This window comes from Rhagoletis zephyria, unplaced genomic scaffold (genome assembly GCF_001687245.7).
Source record: "Rhagoletis zephyria isolate East Lansing unplaced genomic scaffold, Rhagoletis_zephyria_1.1 Rzeph_scaffold_01169, whole genome shotgun sequence".
Lineage (NCBI taxonomy): Eukaryota > Metazoa > Arthropoda > Insecta > Diptera > Tephritidae > Rhagoletis > Rhagoletis zephyria.
Genome location: NW_016158253.1, coordinates 103,465 through 121,030, shown reverse-complemented (window position 1 = coordinate 121,030; position 17,566 = coordinate 103,465). Strand labels below are relative to the sequence as shown.

The window sequence follows — 17,566 nt, the reverse complement described above, 5'->3', positions numbered from 1 at the left end:
ATATTATACCCGTGTTTTAACGCTAACTATTTTTTATAGGTCCCCCCATTGCATTTTTCGAGGATTTTCCTGTTGTTGTTGTAGCAGCATACAAATTCCCCAAAGACTTTTTGGGGAGTGTTGCTGGAGTGACAGTCCTTGGCCAGATATAAATCTGGGTCGTTCCGGTTACGTAGGCCCGACTGTCGTGGATTTTCCTCTTATTTGGCGCTATCACCGCCTAAGGATCTAAACATACTTAGTAGAGCGGCGAGCAAAGAGAAGAGCTGGCATCAAGCAAAGCTTCAATTGCAAAGCTTCAATTGCAAAGCTTCTTCCTCTGCTACCACCAGCGGATTCCGAGTTGAACACTTTCACAGCTCAGCGTCTGTATTTTAATTCGATGCACTATGTCCATAACGTTGCTCATATAGCTCATCGTCTGCGGCACTCGCCGTCCCTAATACTCCAAGAGCCGCCTTTATTATTTTTCGACGCATGTACATATTAGAGGGCTGCATGAATGCATTCAAAACGGCTTTTGAATTATTCATATACAAAACGAATGAATGATTTTGGCTTCAAATTTTTTTGAATTTGAGTGAATAGCTGTTCTGATATTTGTGTCGACATCACAATATTCAAACAAAGTGAAAATAAATTGAATTGAAATAAATGACAATTTTGTGTATGAATATCCAAAAATATTTTTTCTATGCAAATATGTACAAACATACAATGTATTGCTGCGCTCCTATTACATACGAAAAAACTTGTTTGTAGAAAAAAACTTTTACCGAACTGAGTTTGAATGTTTTCCGTTCATTCATTCACATTCTTCCATTTGAAGGTAGAAAATATAAAACAAAATGTATATTCATAACTTACAAAATTCCAAACGCTGAGTGTTTTGTATGTGAAGTAAAATATTCAAATCTACTGTACTCTGTTTGGCTAGAAGTTTGAATGAATTCATGCAGCCCTCTAGTACATATGTATACAATTGATTGTTAGACAATTTTTTTTCAATCAGCATATTTTAGTTAGTTGCAATCACAATCTCATAAATAATAAGCATAGGCAATAAGTATGTAGTATATGTGAGTCCCCATAAAAAAGTCACCGTCAAAAGTTCCCCTAATGTAGATATTTGCAAAAATTCACCAGAAAATCATATTTTTATTTTGAAGGACGATCTTTTGACATTTTTCTAGTAAAACTATAATACCGTCAATGTAAAACGTCTGGGATTTATGTGAAAAAATTAATCAAGTATTTATTACAATACGCATTTGAGGCCAACTTTACATCATCGAGGAAGCACCGCAAAGACCGAATGTAGTCGTATGGGGGAAGCTCTCTTAATTATTGCGGCAAAGCATTTCCGGTTAATTAAATCTGGCGGCTTATTTTTAGTCATCTGCTACAGCCGCAGCAAGAAAGAATCGATTCAAGGGCTAGATTTGAGCAGATTCTGATTAAAAAGAATATTTACAGTACCAGAAAGCACTGACCCCTAACTAACTTGTCGTGAATAGGATTTTTAACTGTTTGTGCAAATTCCCCAAGCTATATGAGGTGATCCACTTTAAAACGCACCGACCTTATCGCTTCTTTTCATCAGCGATTTACTTGTGGAAACTTCTTATTGTTTTTTAGGGCAACAACTATTTTTCCGTTTAGGTGAAGACTAAAAATCTTTGCGAATTCCCGCGCTCTTTTGGAAAGTTCTGCCAGTTATTATTTGGCTGGGTCATCGACACTTGGTGTTTCCATTGTGTTCACAGGCTCACTTGCTTTCTCTGTCCACCCACGAGCGACGAATCGGCGGATCTTTGCAACGTCATCATCTATGCGTACCACCTGCCCAAGTCATGTTGGTATAGAGCTCACACAGTTCCTTATTCCATTTTCTTCGGAGCCCGCCGCCCACGCGAACAAGGCTATAAATATTGCGTAGCATACTTCTCTCGAAAGCCCTCAAAGCTGTCTCATCTTTGTTTGGCATCGTTCTCTGTGCCCTTATTAGGCCCCTTTGCTTTTTATTAGTCTATCAAGTCCAAAAAGGTACTTGTTGGCATGAATGATCCTTCGCTTGATCTCCAGACTGACGTTATTGGTGGTGTTAATGCTGCATCCCGGAAAGACGAAGCCTTTCACCACTTCAAGCCTTTTCACTTCTTTTTTTTTGTTGCCAGAAGATACTTTTAGTCTAATTTAAGTTCCCAGCTAGGCCAAACCCTCCCTGTCCTCTTTTTCTTAGCTGGAAAAAGTTGCGCTTAAATCAGTGGCATGTTTCAATCGTCTTTTCTACAAACTATTATATGGAATGACTTAAAAGGTATTTTTCAATTTAGAAGTATCTATTAGCTGTGCTCCACGCCACTCTACGTAACCAATTAAGTGTTGGCTTCTCTTCGTACATACTATCGAAAGTGGCTTTATAATCGACGAAAAGGTGGAGTGTTTCGAGTGGCTTATCTAAGGTATCTTACGTGTGAGGAGTATATATATATTTTTTTTTTTGTTTTATATTTAAGTAAAAAATCTCTTTTAATTAGTTATGAGAGAAAAAAACATTCGCGAATGTCTAAACAAATTTAAACGCTTTCTGAAAACAAATTTCAAACGAAAGGGGACTTAAACAATCGAAGTACGTATTAAAAACATCTCGAAATTTCTTATCATTAAAATCACTACGGAAACAGTGTGTATGTACGTATATTAGGGTGCATCACCACAAAACGTTGACATTTTTTCCACCAGAATTATTAAATTTATAATACGTATTTTTTCGTATTCGCCAAAATATTTCACTGGAAAAGTCTACAGTAGGTGTCCAAATTTTCCAAAAAAAATCCGGGCAGCCATTCTTGAAGTTTGCGAACAAAAAACAAATACTTTCAAAATATATGTATGTATATTAGTATAGATCATTCTCCTAGCAACGAAATATTTGAATATGTACCAAAATATTCATAAGTAAGTATATAGATTTTAATAATTATTTAGTCATCTTTCAGCCAAATCAAATATTTCGTTGTTTACTTCCATTTTTTACCAAATGTAAGATTCTTTGCTTTCGCCGCGTTCTGTTTTTGTTTACAAATGCAACCTTGCACATTGTTTGATACTTTTCATGAATTTGCAGGAAGAAAAACTCCGGACTAAATCCTTCAACTTCAGATTTTGAAGAATTGCTTACTTACTCTCTCAGAAGTGTTCAGAGTTCAGGTTTTTTGTCTATAGGAACGACTTCCTGTAAGTTCTGACTAAATCCTGTAAACCGAACTCGTATTGCAACAGACTAATAGCTCAGTTATGCATACTTGGCGTTGAATGAGAGTTGTCACATCAAGGAATCTGTTGAATGAGTTTTGCATGTAAGCGGTTACCCAACGCGTAGCATTTCACATGTAGAATCCTGTTGGGTATTGATTTTTACGTAAAAATGGTATAGCAGTGCAAAGTATGTATAACTGGGCTGTAATACAGAAAACTCTATTGTAAAATCGTGACGTCTCAGCTTTCTTCAGCAACAACAAAAAGTATAGAATTTGTTTAGCGAAAAACTTTTCACACAGAAATTTCAAAAAAGGACTTGTCAAAGAATCGAAATCGGTTCAGCTGTTTAGTCAGGCATGGCGGTCATACGAAAGACACTAATTTCTATTTTTACCTATACATATTCATGACAGATGAGAGAACCAAGATTTCAACAAAACTTTTTTAAATTTTTCATTATGTTTTTATTAGGAAATGATGAAAAGTAATAACAATCAACCAAAATACAAATGTAAAGTGCATGTTAAAATAATATCACCATTGATTTGTGTCCATTTAATTAGACTGTGCATAAGTACTAAATTAATTTTGTGTTTTTTGTAAAAGAATAGGACAGTCTCTAGCGAAACTCATAAAAACCAAAATTCTAAACTTTGTGGAAAATTTAAAAAAAACTTCTCAAAATTTGCATTACATTTTGAAACCTTTAGAACGAACAAATAATAATAACAATTTTCAATGCATTTAGATATCTAGAAGAAAATGGTTCCCAATCGAATGATGATTACCCCCTTTAAAATAACTACCAATTTTCGCTTTAAGTACGTTATTGACAAAATATGTAGATGTCGAAAAATTTAAGACTTTATTATAAGCGGTTCCAGAGATAAGCGATGAGAAGTTGAGTTTGTAACGGAGGTCCTACACGCCCTTTTCCAATACCTGGCACTTTTTTTACCACAAGTACGCTCCTGATGACATATTCAGCTGTTTCAGATTTCAAGCTGTTAGCATAAGCGGTTCCAGAGATAGGCGATATGAGAAGTTCAGTCTGTATGGGAGGTGCCACGTACCCTTTTCAAATGCCTACGTACCAATTTTCGCCATAAGTAGGGTATTTACAATTTATGCAGCCGTGCCAAGTTTCAGTTCCCAGCGTAGTTGGTTTAGAAGATACATTGATGCACTTAAAAAAAGCGTTTCAACTTTTTATTGTGACGTATGTATACGTAAAGAGTAATGTGGCTACTCTGAACTTTTCACAAAAGCTCTGGCAACCTTTCAAGCTAGCAAACTCCTTGTCATCTATTTTCATCTATCTCCATTTTTGACATTCTTAATTGCTCTGCGTTTTTCCCTTCTTTTCTGGAGGGCATCCTAAGCGATAACACGTAATTTTTGTAAAAGTGTAAAATATAGCTGATTTTAAATCAGTAAATATTCAAACAATCAGCTAAGATTAGTACTATTTATTTCTGTGAAATAAATATGCTAAATACATACCTATGTGTAGTTATCCACCATTCTCCCACTGTATAAGAATGTTAGGAATAACTTCGGCTACAATGCCACCTATCTAGTAAGCTTTAACGCCCAAATATTTATTTTTAATTGGTTAACATATGTTCTAAATATGAGCCAAATCGGTAACTAAAATGCAGTTTTTTGGAATATCCAGACCCCAGCGCCACCTAGCGATTAAGTTTTTAATCAGAATATTTCTCATTTGATACCAAATTTTTTTTAAATTTTATTTGGAAAGGACTTTTATTTCGGCCTTGAAAAAATATTTGGCCAAATTTAACTGTTAAAAAAATTACTGTTATTTTCGGTCCCTGATTTTGTATGGTTACAGGATGTTTAAAACTTTGTGCAATATTTAAAAAAATTCAACAAACTCTCGTAAAAATTTCGAACTTTTTAATTAGATTTTCTAGAACCATTTTGAGTATGCAGCTTTGTAGCCCACTCAATTGTAGTATGAAAAAGTGCAAGTTTTAAGTGCCTAAAAATTTTCATTTTAGATTTTCTTTTTGCCGAAGGTGTTGCAATTTTCTTCCGTATAAAATAAATGTTGTACATTCGTTATATAAAAGCAAATGCGACAAAAAAAAATTCTAAAAAATCAAAGGTAATTTTTAGCCATTTGAAACTTTATTATATTAGAATTGACAGAGCTACAAAACTGCATACAGCGCATTCCACGGTGACGGGTGTGACACTTTCACTTACAATTTTTTTACACCGAATTCCTCACAAAAACCAGTTGATACCCCGCTTCCTTATGTAAAATGTAAAAAATGTAAAAAAACGGTCCATTCCCCGATTCCCCACACAAGCTGAAATTCCCCGCAAATCGGGGAATTCCCCACGAGTTGGCTTCCCTGCGTGGGATCAACCTTGCAAGCAACGGCTATAAAGACTTATTGAGCCATATTATGTGAAAGGCTAAATCACACAGCCAAAAAACTGATTAGGCCTTATTAGTACAACTTTTGGCCTGGCATTCTCTTACAGTAGTTATTAGTAGCATTACATTTCATCAGCCGTTAGCTGACGTGCTTTTCATTTAAGTCTGTAGTACGGACTCTGTACTCACTGAATACTAAGGAGCTGGTTTAGACGACGCCGTTTTTGTGCTTAGCTCAGTTCGAATATGCATTGCATCTGCCATTTAAATTACAGATAACCTCAAGACCCTTTGTTTAGTGCACTAAACGACACGATTCGCTTGTAAAGAGTGCACAAGTGTTTCAACTCAACTGGTTTGCGCCGGTTTCGCGTTGATCGTATACGACAATTGGTTATTTTCATTTATTAACTGATAAGAAACACTCAATTATATTGACTTACATGAGCTGTTTGCTAGCTTTCTATTATTCAATTTATTGATAATTGCATTAATCCAGAGTATACTTTGTCATATTTGACTGGCACTGATACGAGTGTGACAAACTGGTTTGAGCCGGTGTGCTTATAATTTCAAACCGGTTTTCTTGAAGATTGTCGTTATTGGAACAAAAGTTCAAAGGATTAAATTAAGCAATTGATAATTTATTTTATTTTCCTAAGTAGGTAGGATTTAGTTTTAAATTTTTGATGCCAAGTAGTCAAAACAACAGCGATTAAAAAATGTTGTGAAACTAACTGAAAAAATAATAATAATCTGAGATTCTGCAAAGTCATTCAATATTTTTCATTTATTTTTATTTATTTGTCGGTGCTTTCAACACACGATGAAAAAGATAAGATTAACATGCGCGATTATAAAAGATATAATAAATACACAAATTTTGTGCGGAATACGCAAATTGTTTTATGGATTATAGGTAATCTCCGCGCTGACGGAAATCTCATTGACCACTTCATCGTCATCGCCAATAACTTCCAGACTACACTCAATCAAATCAAAATCATCTTCCTTGGCCGCTTGAATGTGTGCATTCAAACTCGCGCTAGTATCCTCATTGAACTGCTTTAAGATTGGAGACTTGAGTAAGCTTTCAAATGTGCTTGCCTTGCCTGCGTGGGTGTGCGAATTTTTAAAGCTGGAATTCGAATTTGGAGATTCATTTTGGCGGGATGAAAGTTTTGAAAAGGTCTCGCGCAAGCTTGCAGCTTCAGTCACCTTCAGCACTTCAGCTTTGTATGAACTGTGAGCAGCACTGGCTGCTGGGAAATCTGTATACTCGTCTGAAGGATTTGTCAACGCTGGCGTAGCATTATGAGAACCATCAACTTCTACCCCAACCTTATCGCTATCAGCAACTTCTAAAGCTGCAACAGCTTTACTGCCTACTGCTGGAAAATCCTTATACTCCTCTGACACATCTTGAAATTTCACGTCATCCATTGTTTCCTTCTCATCGGCGTTAGTTTGTATTTGTAGATCGAATTGATCTAAATAATTCGTGATTTCCTTTTCAAGGTTTTCGAGTTGCTTAACGTTTTCTTTGCTCATATCCGCGAAATCTGGCTCGTCAATGTTATCTTGCTCCGTCTCGGCGATATCCTCCCATTTGTTTTCCAATTCCGGTGCTTTAGCTTTTGTGTACTCACTGTGCTTGCGTTCAGGCTTAAACTCCTTAGCAACCGTCTTGCCTGCTGCTTCGCACTCTTTTTCTTCGACCGCTTGCAATCTCTTCTTTTGAAATACGTCACCCACCTGTAGCCGAAACTTGTCACAACTACTTTCGACGTCTCCAACACCGCCAACCCCAACCCCTTTTTTCTCCTTCAATTCATCCTTTTTTAGCGCTTCCGTTACAATTTTTACCAGCTCTTCTTCTCGCATTGGCGCATCGACAAACTCCTCCTCGTCTTCTTTGCCAAAGTTTAGCATCTTTTCATATTCCACAACTCCACGCGCTGTTTCCTCAGTAATGCCATATTCCTCGTAATTACTACCATCGAATTTGAGCACACTTACTGCCACATCTCTGAGACTCTCACACTTCTGAAGTAGCTTTTCAGCAGTATCTTTCTTGTGCTTTTCCTTTTCTTGTTCTTGTACCAGTTTATCATCACCTAACTCATTATACTCTTCGCTGTGCTCCTGCCACAACTCTTCGCTCTCATCTTCTGTCACCTGTGCAACTAGTTCATCAGTTGCCGGCAATACATCATCGTAGCTGGTATCTATTTCTTTGAATTCATCCTCGTCGCCTTCCTGTGTGTATGCTATACCTCCTCTGCCCAATTCGAGTGGATCCCTAAAAAGTCCACATTCATGCGGTTCATCCGCCTTCAGCTCCATGCGTTCTTTCGTTTGCTTGGTAAACAAAACAGTCAACTCAGGTTCAGCGTCGTCGACGCGCATTTTCGGTGTCTTTGCTCCAAGATCGTAATCGTCTAGCATATCCCTGAAAATGCCTGGTATTGGGTACTCTGCATCCAGCTGCTTGATATTCATGAAATTGCCGCGGTTTTCCCCATCAACTCCACTGCTCTGACTGTTTTCATCACTGGTCAGCTCGATAATTTTAATTTTCTGCTTCGAAAGCGTCGGCTTCGCATTCTGCTCACATGTCTTTGCATCCGCATGTCTACCTCCCGGTTTTTCCTTTTCCTTCTCCTTTGTGCGCTGCACCATCTTTTGCAGTAGCTCATTCTCTTCAACGGTCAATGGATCCTTCGTTTGTTTAGCCTCCGTCTCTTTTTGCTCAGCAAGTCCCAACATTTTCTGCAGCAGAAAATTTTCATCATCTGTCAAATTCAGCTCCTCCTTATTCCCCTTCATAATCTGTTTCAGTTCCGTATAGCTGCGCGCACATTCAACCAACTCGCTCTCATTTGCTTGCTGAAGTTCCGCCTTCTCAAAGTCCATTTTGTCAATAAAATCCTCATCTAAATCACGAAAAACTGTCGGTTTCGCTGCCTCCAGTGAATAGAATTGTTCGTTTTCCTCTTCATCCGCCGCATCACATGCGGCATCCTCTTTCTCCTTCCACTCGTTTGCTTTCTGTATCAATTGCATAGCTGGTATGCGTTCTGTTGGCCTGTAAGGCAACCTGAATGTACCAGCACTCTCCGCTTGGCGCACTCTCGCATCCCACAATTGCATCATTTTTGTACCCAATTCACCATCTGCAACGATTTCTCTTGGTTTGTAATGCAACTTGGCTGCAACGCCGATCTCTACGCGGCCCGCTTTTCCAGTGTCTTGCTCATCATCCGACTGTGCCGACTCGTATTGGTCTGTGTCCTCACTATCGCTGTAATTAAATTTGCTTGCCGGTAAATCCTCTATCTTGCCGGTATCCTTCTTCACCACCACCAACTTGCCATCCACTACCTCCAGAGTATCGTTGTACTTATCTTTTTGCGCATACACGCGATCCACAAGCTTCCTAACACGCTTACTTTCACGCTTCTTCTCCTCTGCGATTTTCTGATCTAACAACTCACTGGTGTCGCCATTAAAATTGCGCAAGTTTGGTGATTTCAAAAGATTTTCTAGACTCTCAGCCTTTTGTGCGTCGGTGGATGCGTATTTTTGGTGAATCGCCTCTTTATACTCGTGCTCTTTACGTTCTTCCTCGGCCTTGTTCTTGCGTGATATTTCCTGGAGTAATTCATTGAATGAGCTCAGTACATCACGTATGCTGCGCACTGGAGGCTCTGGCGGTTTGGGTGGATCTGAGTAACAGTATTCTTCATCAGATTCAATTTCACCAAACTGGTAGCTTTTAGGCTTCGCCCATTGGTCATCGGCTCTTTGATCCACTAAAATCAACTCATCCAGCAGGTCCGTAATTATTTCCTCACAAACTTTGTGCACTTGCTCGCTTTTCTCATTTTCACGATATTTAATTTCCTCGTTTATGTCTTCTGCAAGCGCGCATCGGTAGGCGCTATTGATATTATACAGCTGCTCATTTTCATTCTCAAGCCTTTGTAATAGCTGACGCAATTCTCGTTCCTCACTTTCGAAAGTAGCCAAAGCCTTCTCCTGGGGTTTGCTGAAATTTAGGGTATCTGCGGGTACAATCTTCTCAATTTTCATATCGACTCCATTACCACAATCATCGAATAACGTCTCAATTACCGGAGCTGACAAATCAGCGTGATCACCAGGCACGTCGTTGCGCAATGCATCTGCATTAGGGCCGATACTTGTCAGCACATTCACTTTCTCAAGACTGCTGGCCGCGGTTGGCACATCGGCGCCACTGCTATTACCTTCTTCTTGCTGCTTTTCACATTTTTCCATATCCGATATCGTTGTCATCTTGGTTGCCACATCGCTATCCACTCGTGCCACATGTTCCAATACGGCAGCCACATATAACTCCGGTGTGGGTTCTCCGTGTAGCACATCCAGCCTTGCACCATATTCTTCCAATTCTGTATAAGTAGTTTCAGTACTCTCAGTTTCAAATGTGTTATCCAAAATGCTTTCGTTTTTCTCTCTTTGAACACCCAGCGCTTCCTGGTCTTTCTGCATTTCTTCAATAAAGTTGTCCATTTGCGAAGAGAGTTCTTCAAAATCAGCCACCACTTTCTCGTTCACCTCCGCGCATTCTAGCTCGTATTTCATTTGCTCAACGGTTTTTGGTTTAAACAACACAATATCATCAGATTCCTCACAAGTTTCTTCAACAACCTTTTCACGCGTTTCCGTTTCTATAATGTCGTAGTTACGCGCCAATCGGTCCTGCTCCGTTTCCATTACGTCCAAACTCTCTTCGTCTACCTCAATTTGTAACTTGATGCGTTTCTTAGGCGAGGGTTTGGAAAGATCATGCATAGTGATCTGACCAATCGCATCGACGGTTGCATTATACTCATCTTTCGCAGCGTCATCTGAATCGGAAAGATTGGTTACGGACAAACGCTTATCAAGTTCGGTCGATTTTTGAGCAAAAGTCGGTAAAGTCGCTTTGTCTAGCAGACGCTCGATTACGCCACTTGTGATTTCAGCAGCATTCTCTTCATTCGCCACCTCAATCTCTGGCCACTCTTCAATAAGTACCCTCTTCTGCCCAACAGTGACATCACTTCGCTTTCTCTCGGCTACCTTGTTAGCGTTTGTCTCAAACCCTTCCTTTGCACTCACATCAACCAGCTTCAAAATGCTTCCAAAATTACCATCTGTTGCTATAGCTAAGGCTTGAGACTTTGTAACTGGCGAATCGTTCACAACTTTCGCTTCATTGTCCAAATTGTGTTGCAACCCAATGGATTTCGAGTCAGCGGAAATATTTGCATTCGAATCGGTGGTACTGAGCCCCGATGTTGATGAGCTAACGTTCATGTCTAAAGAGGTCTGCGATTTGCTGTCCTCATTCACGACCTCCTCCCAGATGCCCAGTTCCATATTTATGCCAGCGTCTACTTCCGCTTGACGTGCGCGTTTCACTTCGGCGCAATCTTCCTCTGAATCGGAGGAGTTGAATAGTGGATCTTGCTGATCTGCTGGCCGATGCTTGTTTCGCATGCGAATTGTGGCTGAGAAAGAGAGAAGATATATAATACTTTTAAAGCTTCGCTGTTTTGAGCAAAAAATTATTTTATGTATCTCATAAAAAACACAAATGGATAAGTCTGTGTGCAGAGATGAATCTTGAGCGAAAACATTGCAGCTTAAGGACACGGCGAAAAGCCCTTAGCTTCAATAAAATATAGGACTCATTAGTTTCCGAGTGCATAGAGAAAATAACCGCCTCGAAAAGACAAGGAAGTAAATGAGGCTCGGCAGCCGTCCTGCAGCAACTACATACACCGACAGAACCGACGGCCTTTTTTCAATCAAAGAAAAAAGAACAGAAAAGAACAGAGCTACTGGGCCGTATGAATAAAAAAAGGCAATTGCTTTTCCTTAAAATTTCAAACCTTTTACTCGATTTATTCAAACAAAATTAAGTAAAAGGTATGCAATTTTAACAAAAAGCAGTTGCTGAGTTCTTATTCATACGGCCCATTGTCGTCAACCGCTCTAAGAATAAAATAATAAATTTAACGGATACTTTACCAGATCATTGCAAATAAAGAAGTCATCTGATCAAATTCGGAAGCCAATTAAATGGTTTGTGCCGCTTTGCTACACTGCTTTTGAGAGTTTTGGGCAAGCCCGGGACCTAGGCACATACCAAAGCTATCAATGTATTTATATCTATCATCCTAGAGATTTTATGTTCCCTCCACTCTTCAAAGCTTAGTACCACAGAAAACTTAAAAGGGTTTTGGGGGCAGGAGCAGGCAAAAGCTTAAACTCTCCTCAAATTTCTTCACACTACAATGCTGCCGACTCTCTTAACGGTACTTAATTCGTGCACAGATTGATTGCTGTAAAAATGCTGAGAGAATTTGCATTGACAACTTTAATCTCTGGAATTTTTTCGAGCTGCCCGCATAGAGCACCCTCCTGGAGGTGTCTATGTAAGATAAAGTTACTCCATTCTATTTAGATTTTTCTACCGAATACTACGATATTGCTTATGTAGTAGGTGTAATGGGAGCTAAGATCCTAGCTTCTGTATGTTCGTAGATCATTTGACCTTTTTTTTGCCAAACCCTTCTTTAGGAAATCTCATTAGTGTTCGATTAACTATGGGCTCCAGGAATGGATAAAGTGGCTCCAGCTCTAGACGTACTCCAGCGCCATGGAGGCATTGCTTCTGCATTACATATCGCACACGATCTTCAAAAATGATGCAACTCAAAATTACAAGTTCGTCAAAAAATGCGAAAAACTATTTCGTAGCACATGCTAATCATATGGGAAAGTTTTGAACGAGCGAGTACCTAAATGTGGGTAGGGGGCTTCCGATTATAATGTGCAATGCACTCTGTTTCTTTGGACTACAACCCACCCTTCACAAAAGGCGTTTTCACGCTTTCAAAGCTCTCGTTACGGCCGAGGCTACACGACTCTTCCATAAAAGTTTAGCAACCAGTACCAGTCTCAGATACTCCACCTCTCTGGAAATTTGAATCGCACACTTGAGCGGGCTCTTGTTATAAAAAAAAATATGAAGTCCGCATCAGATGAGATGAGCGACACATCCCTTTGTCAAGTTCAATCCTTTTTGTATTAGGTTCGATGTACGCAAGCTTTTTTTAAGAAACGTTAACATTGCAGGGGGTAGTTACTGTTTGACAGGTGACGTGTTGCCCAAGGCTGTCGCTAATTCGAGGAACGCTTCAAGTCCCGTGGAGTGACTAGGATACATGATGAACAATCTTCTTCATTGCCTTCGGTATAAAAAAGCTTGGAAAAATCGGGCTCAAAGATTTTTAGTTCTTGTTGTTTTTTTTTTTGTTCTTTTTCCAAATTTTCGAATGAACACCATTCGTGCCCTTCTTCACACTTTGGAGCACAACCACGAGAGTAACTGTATCTCATGTACGTCTCGCTGTCGTGACTACAATTCTCAACTGACTTCTGAAATATTTCATTGATTTATTTTGGTCATTCGCATTTTAAAACAACTATTCCTTCTGTACTGTAACTCTTTTCGAAGTTAGCTCTAAGTTAGCGTGGGGCTAGGAGAGCATCGGAGAAACCGAAAAGGGAAAATAAACATACATTTATATGTATATAGATACATATATTTTCCTTTTTTATACAATAACAATTAAAAATTAAAAGAAAGTTAAATTAAAAAGCGTAAGAAGTTAAATCGGAAATAAAAATCTTATGGTGAATTCTTTTCTTCCAAAAAATGTCCTTCCCCGGTGGAAAATGTGTTTGATGTTACACTCAACCCTGTAAAAGGTATGTTTTTCCTTCTTGTCGTTGTCTTGCTCACGCATTTCAAGCAACCATCTGATGTTCAGGGCAACCATCTCCCTTGACAAAGCTTCACAAGGCAGAGAATGTGCCTTTTTTGCCTTACAAGAGTGTGACATTTTAAGAAACGAACACACAATTTTCTCACTCTTTGCTTTTAATTTAGAATCGAACACGAAAAGAGAAAGGGGCAATAAAGAAAACTCTTTAAACCTATTTTATTTTTTATGATAAAAGCTTAAAATCCAGCTCTCAAGAAAAATCATAAGAAATATTTTTAATTGTGGTTTTTCACACTTGCCTGGTTATCAGATAATCTGGTTATGTGGTTATATTTTTTATTCAGATTACAACAATTAAATGCACTTCAGAATAATAATTTTTTACAAGATAACCTGATTACCAGGCAAGTGTGAACAACCACAATGTTGCTCGAAAAAACACTTTGCTTTTGCCCTAAATTTTCTTGAAGAAACAAATATGAGAGCATTTTTTTCTTAAAAGCTGCAAACTGATTTAAGAAGTTTTAATAGAAGAAGATTTCTTTTCCATTTCTTGTGAGTGATTTTATATGAATTTTTTGTTTTTCTTGAGAGTTGGAAACAGCGCTTAGGGCCATAAAAATTTCAAGAAATTTCAAATTAAAAAAGGAAAAAATCTAATTAAGAAAAATTAAAAATACCTAACATACATAAGTTTCTAAAAATCATAATATTTAAAAGCATAAACAACAAAATCTTAAAATTAAAATAAAAAATGGCGGAGTGTACAAAGCATATTAGTGCCCATCGAGAAATCCAAGGTCGAGTTCTCGGAGCGGGATTTTTTATTTAGTTTTTTTCTATTTTTATTTAATTTTCTTATAATTTTTTAATTTGTGTTTTAAAAAGAAAAATAAATATTTTGTAATGTCCTTTAATTTTCACCAACTTGTTTTCTGTATTTTGTTTTCTTTTTCAACTGAATTTATTTTCTTTCTTAATTTAGTTTTTAGATGTTATTCTTTTAATTAGAATATTTGTTTTAATTTCATTTGATTATTACGAACTTAGGTATTCTTTTCTATTTCAAATTAAGCTTTTATCTCTTTTTAACCGACTTCAAAAAAAGGAGGAGTTTGTGAATTCGTCGGAATATATTTTTTTATCATGTATGTTACCGTATAACTTTGGACCACGTTAACCGATTTTGATGATTCTTTTTTATCGGAAATGTGTTACCTCAAGGGTGGTCCCATAATAATATGGTTTAGATCCGATCATTGAGTCATGAAGAAATTAACGATACTATTAAATTTTTATATGGGAATTGAAGTCAGTTTTCTTGCCTGCTTGCCTTACTTGCTTAATTTAATTTCTTTTTTTAGTTTTTAGATGTTATTGTTTAAAATACAGAAATATTTTTGTTTTTTTTTCATTTCATATTTAGAAACTTATTTTGTGTATCTTTTCTTTTGAATTTAATTTTGTTTTGATTCTTAGATGTTATTCTTTAAAAAAATATCTCTTTATTTCATTTTATTCTTTAGAAACTTGTATTATTTTTTCCCTTTAAAATAAATTTTTTTTTTCTTTATTTTAATTTTCTTGAAATTTTTAGATTTTATTGTTAACAAAGAGAAACGAAATTTTTTACTTTGATTCATTTTGATGATCTTATTTTTTTTTTTAATTTAATTTCCTTCCAGTTTTGAAATTATTTGTTAAAAAGCAAAATATTTTTTTTTTGTTTTACAGTACTATTTTTTTATTGAAAATTTTTCTTCTTTTAATTTTGTTTATTTTTTAATTTTTTTCTTTCATTAATTAGTTTTTATTGTTTTAGTTTTTATTGTACCTTTTTTTAAATTGAATTTATCTTTTAAAAAACTTATGTCTAAAAGGCGAACAGCATAACGCTACGAACAACTCGATCGCAGATCTTTCAATTAGTCATTCGAAAGACAGTATAGAGCTTTCAAAACTTTTGTCTTTTGAAAGACTGTGGTGAGTTTAAAAACATTTGCCAGAATTGAGCTATATATATCTTTCCTACTGTCTTTCTTCTTACAAGAGACTTAAAATTTTCTATGCCAAAATTGCCCTGTTATATGAAGTTCAGAAAAGCAAAGCACGGGGAATTTCTGGCGCCCAGGAAAGGAGACTTCGAAAACTGGGGGAACATTTTTAGTTTTACCAATTTTAATTCGTCACAAAATCGCCCTAATATGATAAGGTATTCGGCTCAAACCAACTTTGTAATCAGTTTAGGGTACGAGCAAGAGAGTCCTCAACAGTTTTTTTTTTATAAAATATTGCTTTTTATGTGCCCTGAAAATAGCTGCATATACCTACCATTAACACTATCGCGTATCTTCTTACGTTCCATGCGTTTCCAGCGTTCGTTTTCCTTACGCTCGCCTTCGTAACCATCACGTTTCCTGGAAAATTTCGAGAACAATATATTTTTACTCGGCAGTGCCAAGCATGCAGGCGACTTACCAAGCCTCTGCACAAGCGCGGTCCTTGGGAAATACAGGGCGACTGTCGAGGTAGGTTAATTCTTGCTAAAACGAAAAACAAGCGTGAACATTCGCAAAAAATTAATTACATACTCAATAAGGCTCATGTAATACTAACGCATTCCAATATCAGTGTCTTTCGATACTGCGGTACTTTAGACACCACCGGATTGCCTTGCAGCACTAACACGCGCAATTGTGGCATTTTAGCAAAAATCTGGAGATTAAAAAAAGCTTATTTTTTAAGTCGATTTCAGCACAGTATATTTAACTCTTTCACTCTGTTTCGCTACTCACCTTCACCACCAATATATCATCGATACGATTATTCGACAAATCCAATACTGAAAGTGACTTACAATTCTCCAAATCTTTGAGACCGTCAAAGTCTTTCAAATAGTTAGAGGATAAATTCAATGTACTCAAAACTGGCAGCACATCCACGCCGCAATTTTCGATTTTTCGGATATGATTCGATGCTAGATTGAGCGTATCCAATTGCGGACAATGCTCCAAATTTTCGATACGTTTTATTAAATTGCTCTGCAAGAAGAGACACTTGAGTTCTTTTTGATGCTCGAGTCCCTGTATCTCAGAGATCGCGTTACACTCCAGCCAAAGACATTTAAGGCCGGTGTACTCCTCCAAGCACTCAATGCAATGGATGCCTATGTAAGTAAATAAAGAATAATTAAAGCGGGGAGTCGACGCCAAACCCAGCCCTTTTGCCACTGACCTTGATAGTGTAGATAAAGCACATCATTAAGCGCAGGCGTCTGATAGAGCTTATCTTTTTTGCAGAGCTCCTTTAGACGCTTCTTAGTGATGCGCGTTAAACCGGTGACTTCCTTTAGTTCATTATTGTTGTTTTTATTGCTGTGACATGATTCTGTGCTATGGTCACCACCGACGTGGTAGCGTTCCATTCCGGTTGTCCTAAAGCGATTTTTCGCTTTGAAGTGCAACTAGTTGAACGCTTTAGCTATTTGAATAATGTCTTTTTATTGGTTAGGTTTATTACTCGTCTTTTTTTAATATTCTCTTTTTTCTTTTATGTAAGAACCAATATTAGTTTTTAAATTTTTTTCTTTTTTTAAATTTTGACGTTAATAAAAATTCACTTTGAGTTTTCGTTCAAATTATATACATATATAAAAGCGTGATTATTGATCACACAAAGTTGTTGTTGGCAACAGTTGCTCGGCACTGGTATAATCTGAAGTGTGGTAGAAAACTCCCAGCTCCATTTTGGCCATAAAAAAGCGTAAGTAAGTTTGTGCTGTTTGGGGGCGGTATACCTACGATGACCATCCGTACTTTATTTCAATTGATAGTACAGTCCTTTTAATTTGTCATTTCTTTCAAAACTTGTCCTTTGAATTTACTTGTTTTCGATACGATATTAGCATTAATGCAGTTCATTTAAAACAGCAGATGCAAATTTTGAAGAAAGAGCAGAGAATAAAAAAAAGTTGTAGAGCTTATCCGTGCCGTTTACCTTGTCGCGGCGAATGCATTTACCATTCTAATTGAATATGGTAAAAAATATGCAGTGAAAAATTTGCTAA

At 37.2% G+C, this 17,566-nt stretch overlaps 1 protein-coding gene across 1 annotated transcript; it reads right to left on the bottom strand.

Annotated features, from left to right (window-relative positions):
- Positions 1 to 6,494: 6,494 nt before the first annotated feature.
- Positions 6,495 to 16,995, bottom strand: dtr (defective transmitter release). Its single transcript, XM_017616218.1, has 7 exons — positions 16,735 to 16,995; positions 16,296 to 16,666; positions 16,117 to 16,215; positions 15,979 to 16,043; positions 15,832 to 15,917; positions 8,920 to 11,214; positions 6,495 to 8,832 (listed from the first exon to the last, which is right to left on the bottom strand). The coding sequence occupies exons 1-7, from the start codon at positions 16,922 to 16,924 to the stop codon at positions 6,581 to 6,583; spliced, it is 5,358 nt and encodes a 1,785-aa protein (XP_017471707.1). The 5' UTR covers positions 16,925 to 16,995; the 3' UTR covers positions 6,495 to 6,580.
- Positions 16,996 to 17,566: the final 571 nt, after the last annotated feature.

Bases quoted from the DNA above. Each gene is read 5' to 3' on its own strand.
- dtr (XM_017616218.1), bottom strand. From the start codon at position 16,924: ATGGAACGCTACCACGTCGGTGGTGACCATAGCACAGAATCATGTCAC. The intron at 16,216-16,295 runs GTGAGTAGCGAA...TTTAATCTCCAG, and splicing joins ATGATATATTGGTGGTGAAG to ATTTTTGCTAAAATGCCACA. The intron at 16,044-16,116 runs GTTAGTATTACA...TTTTCGTTTTAG, and splicing joins AGACACTGATATTGGAATGC to CAAGAATTAACCTACCTCGA.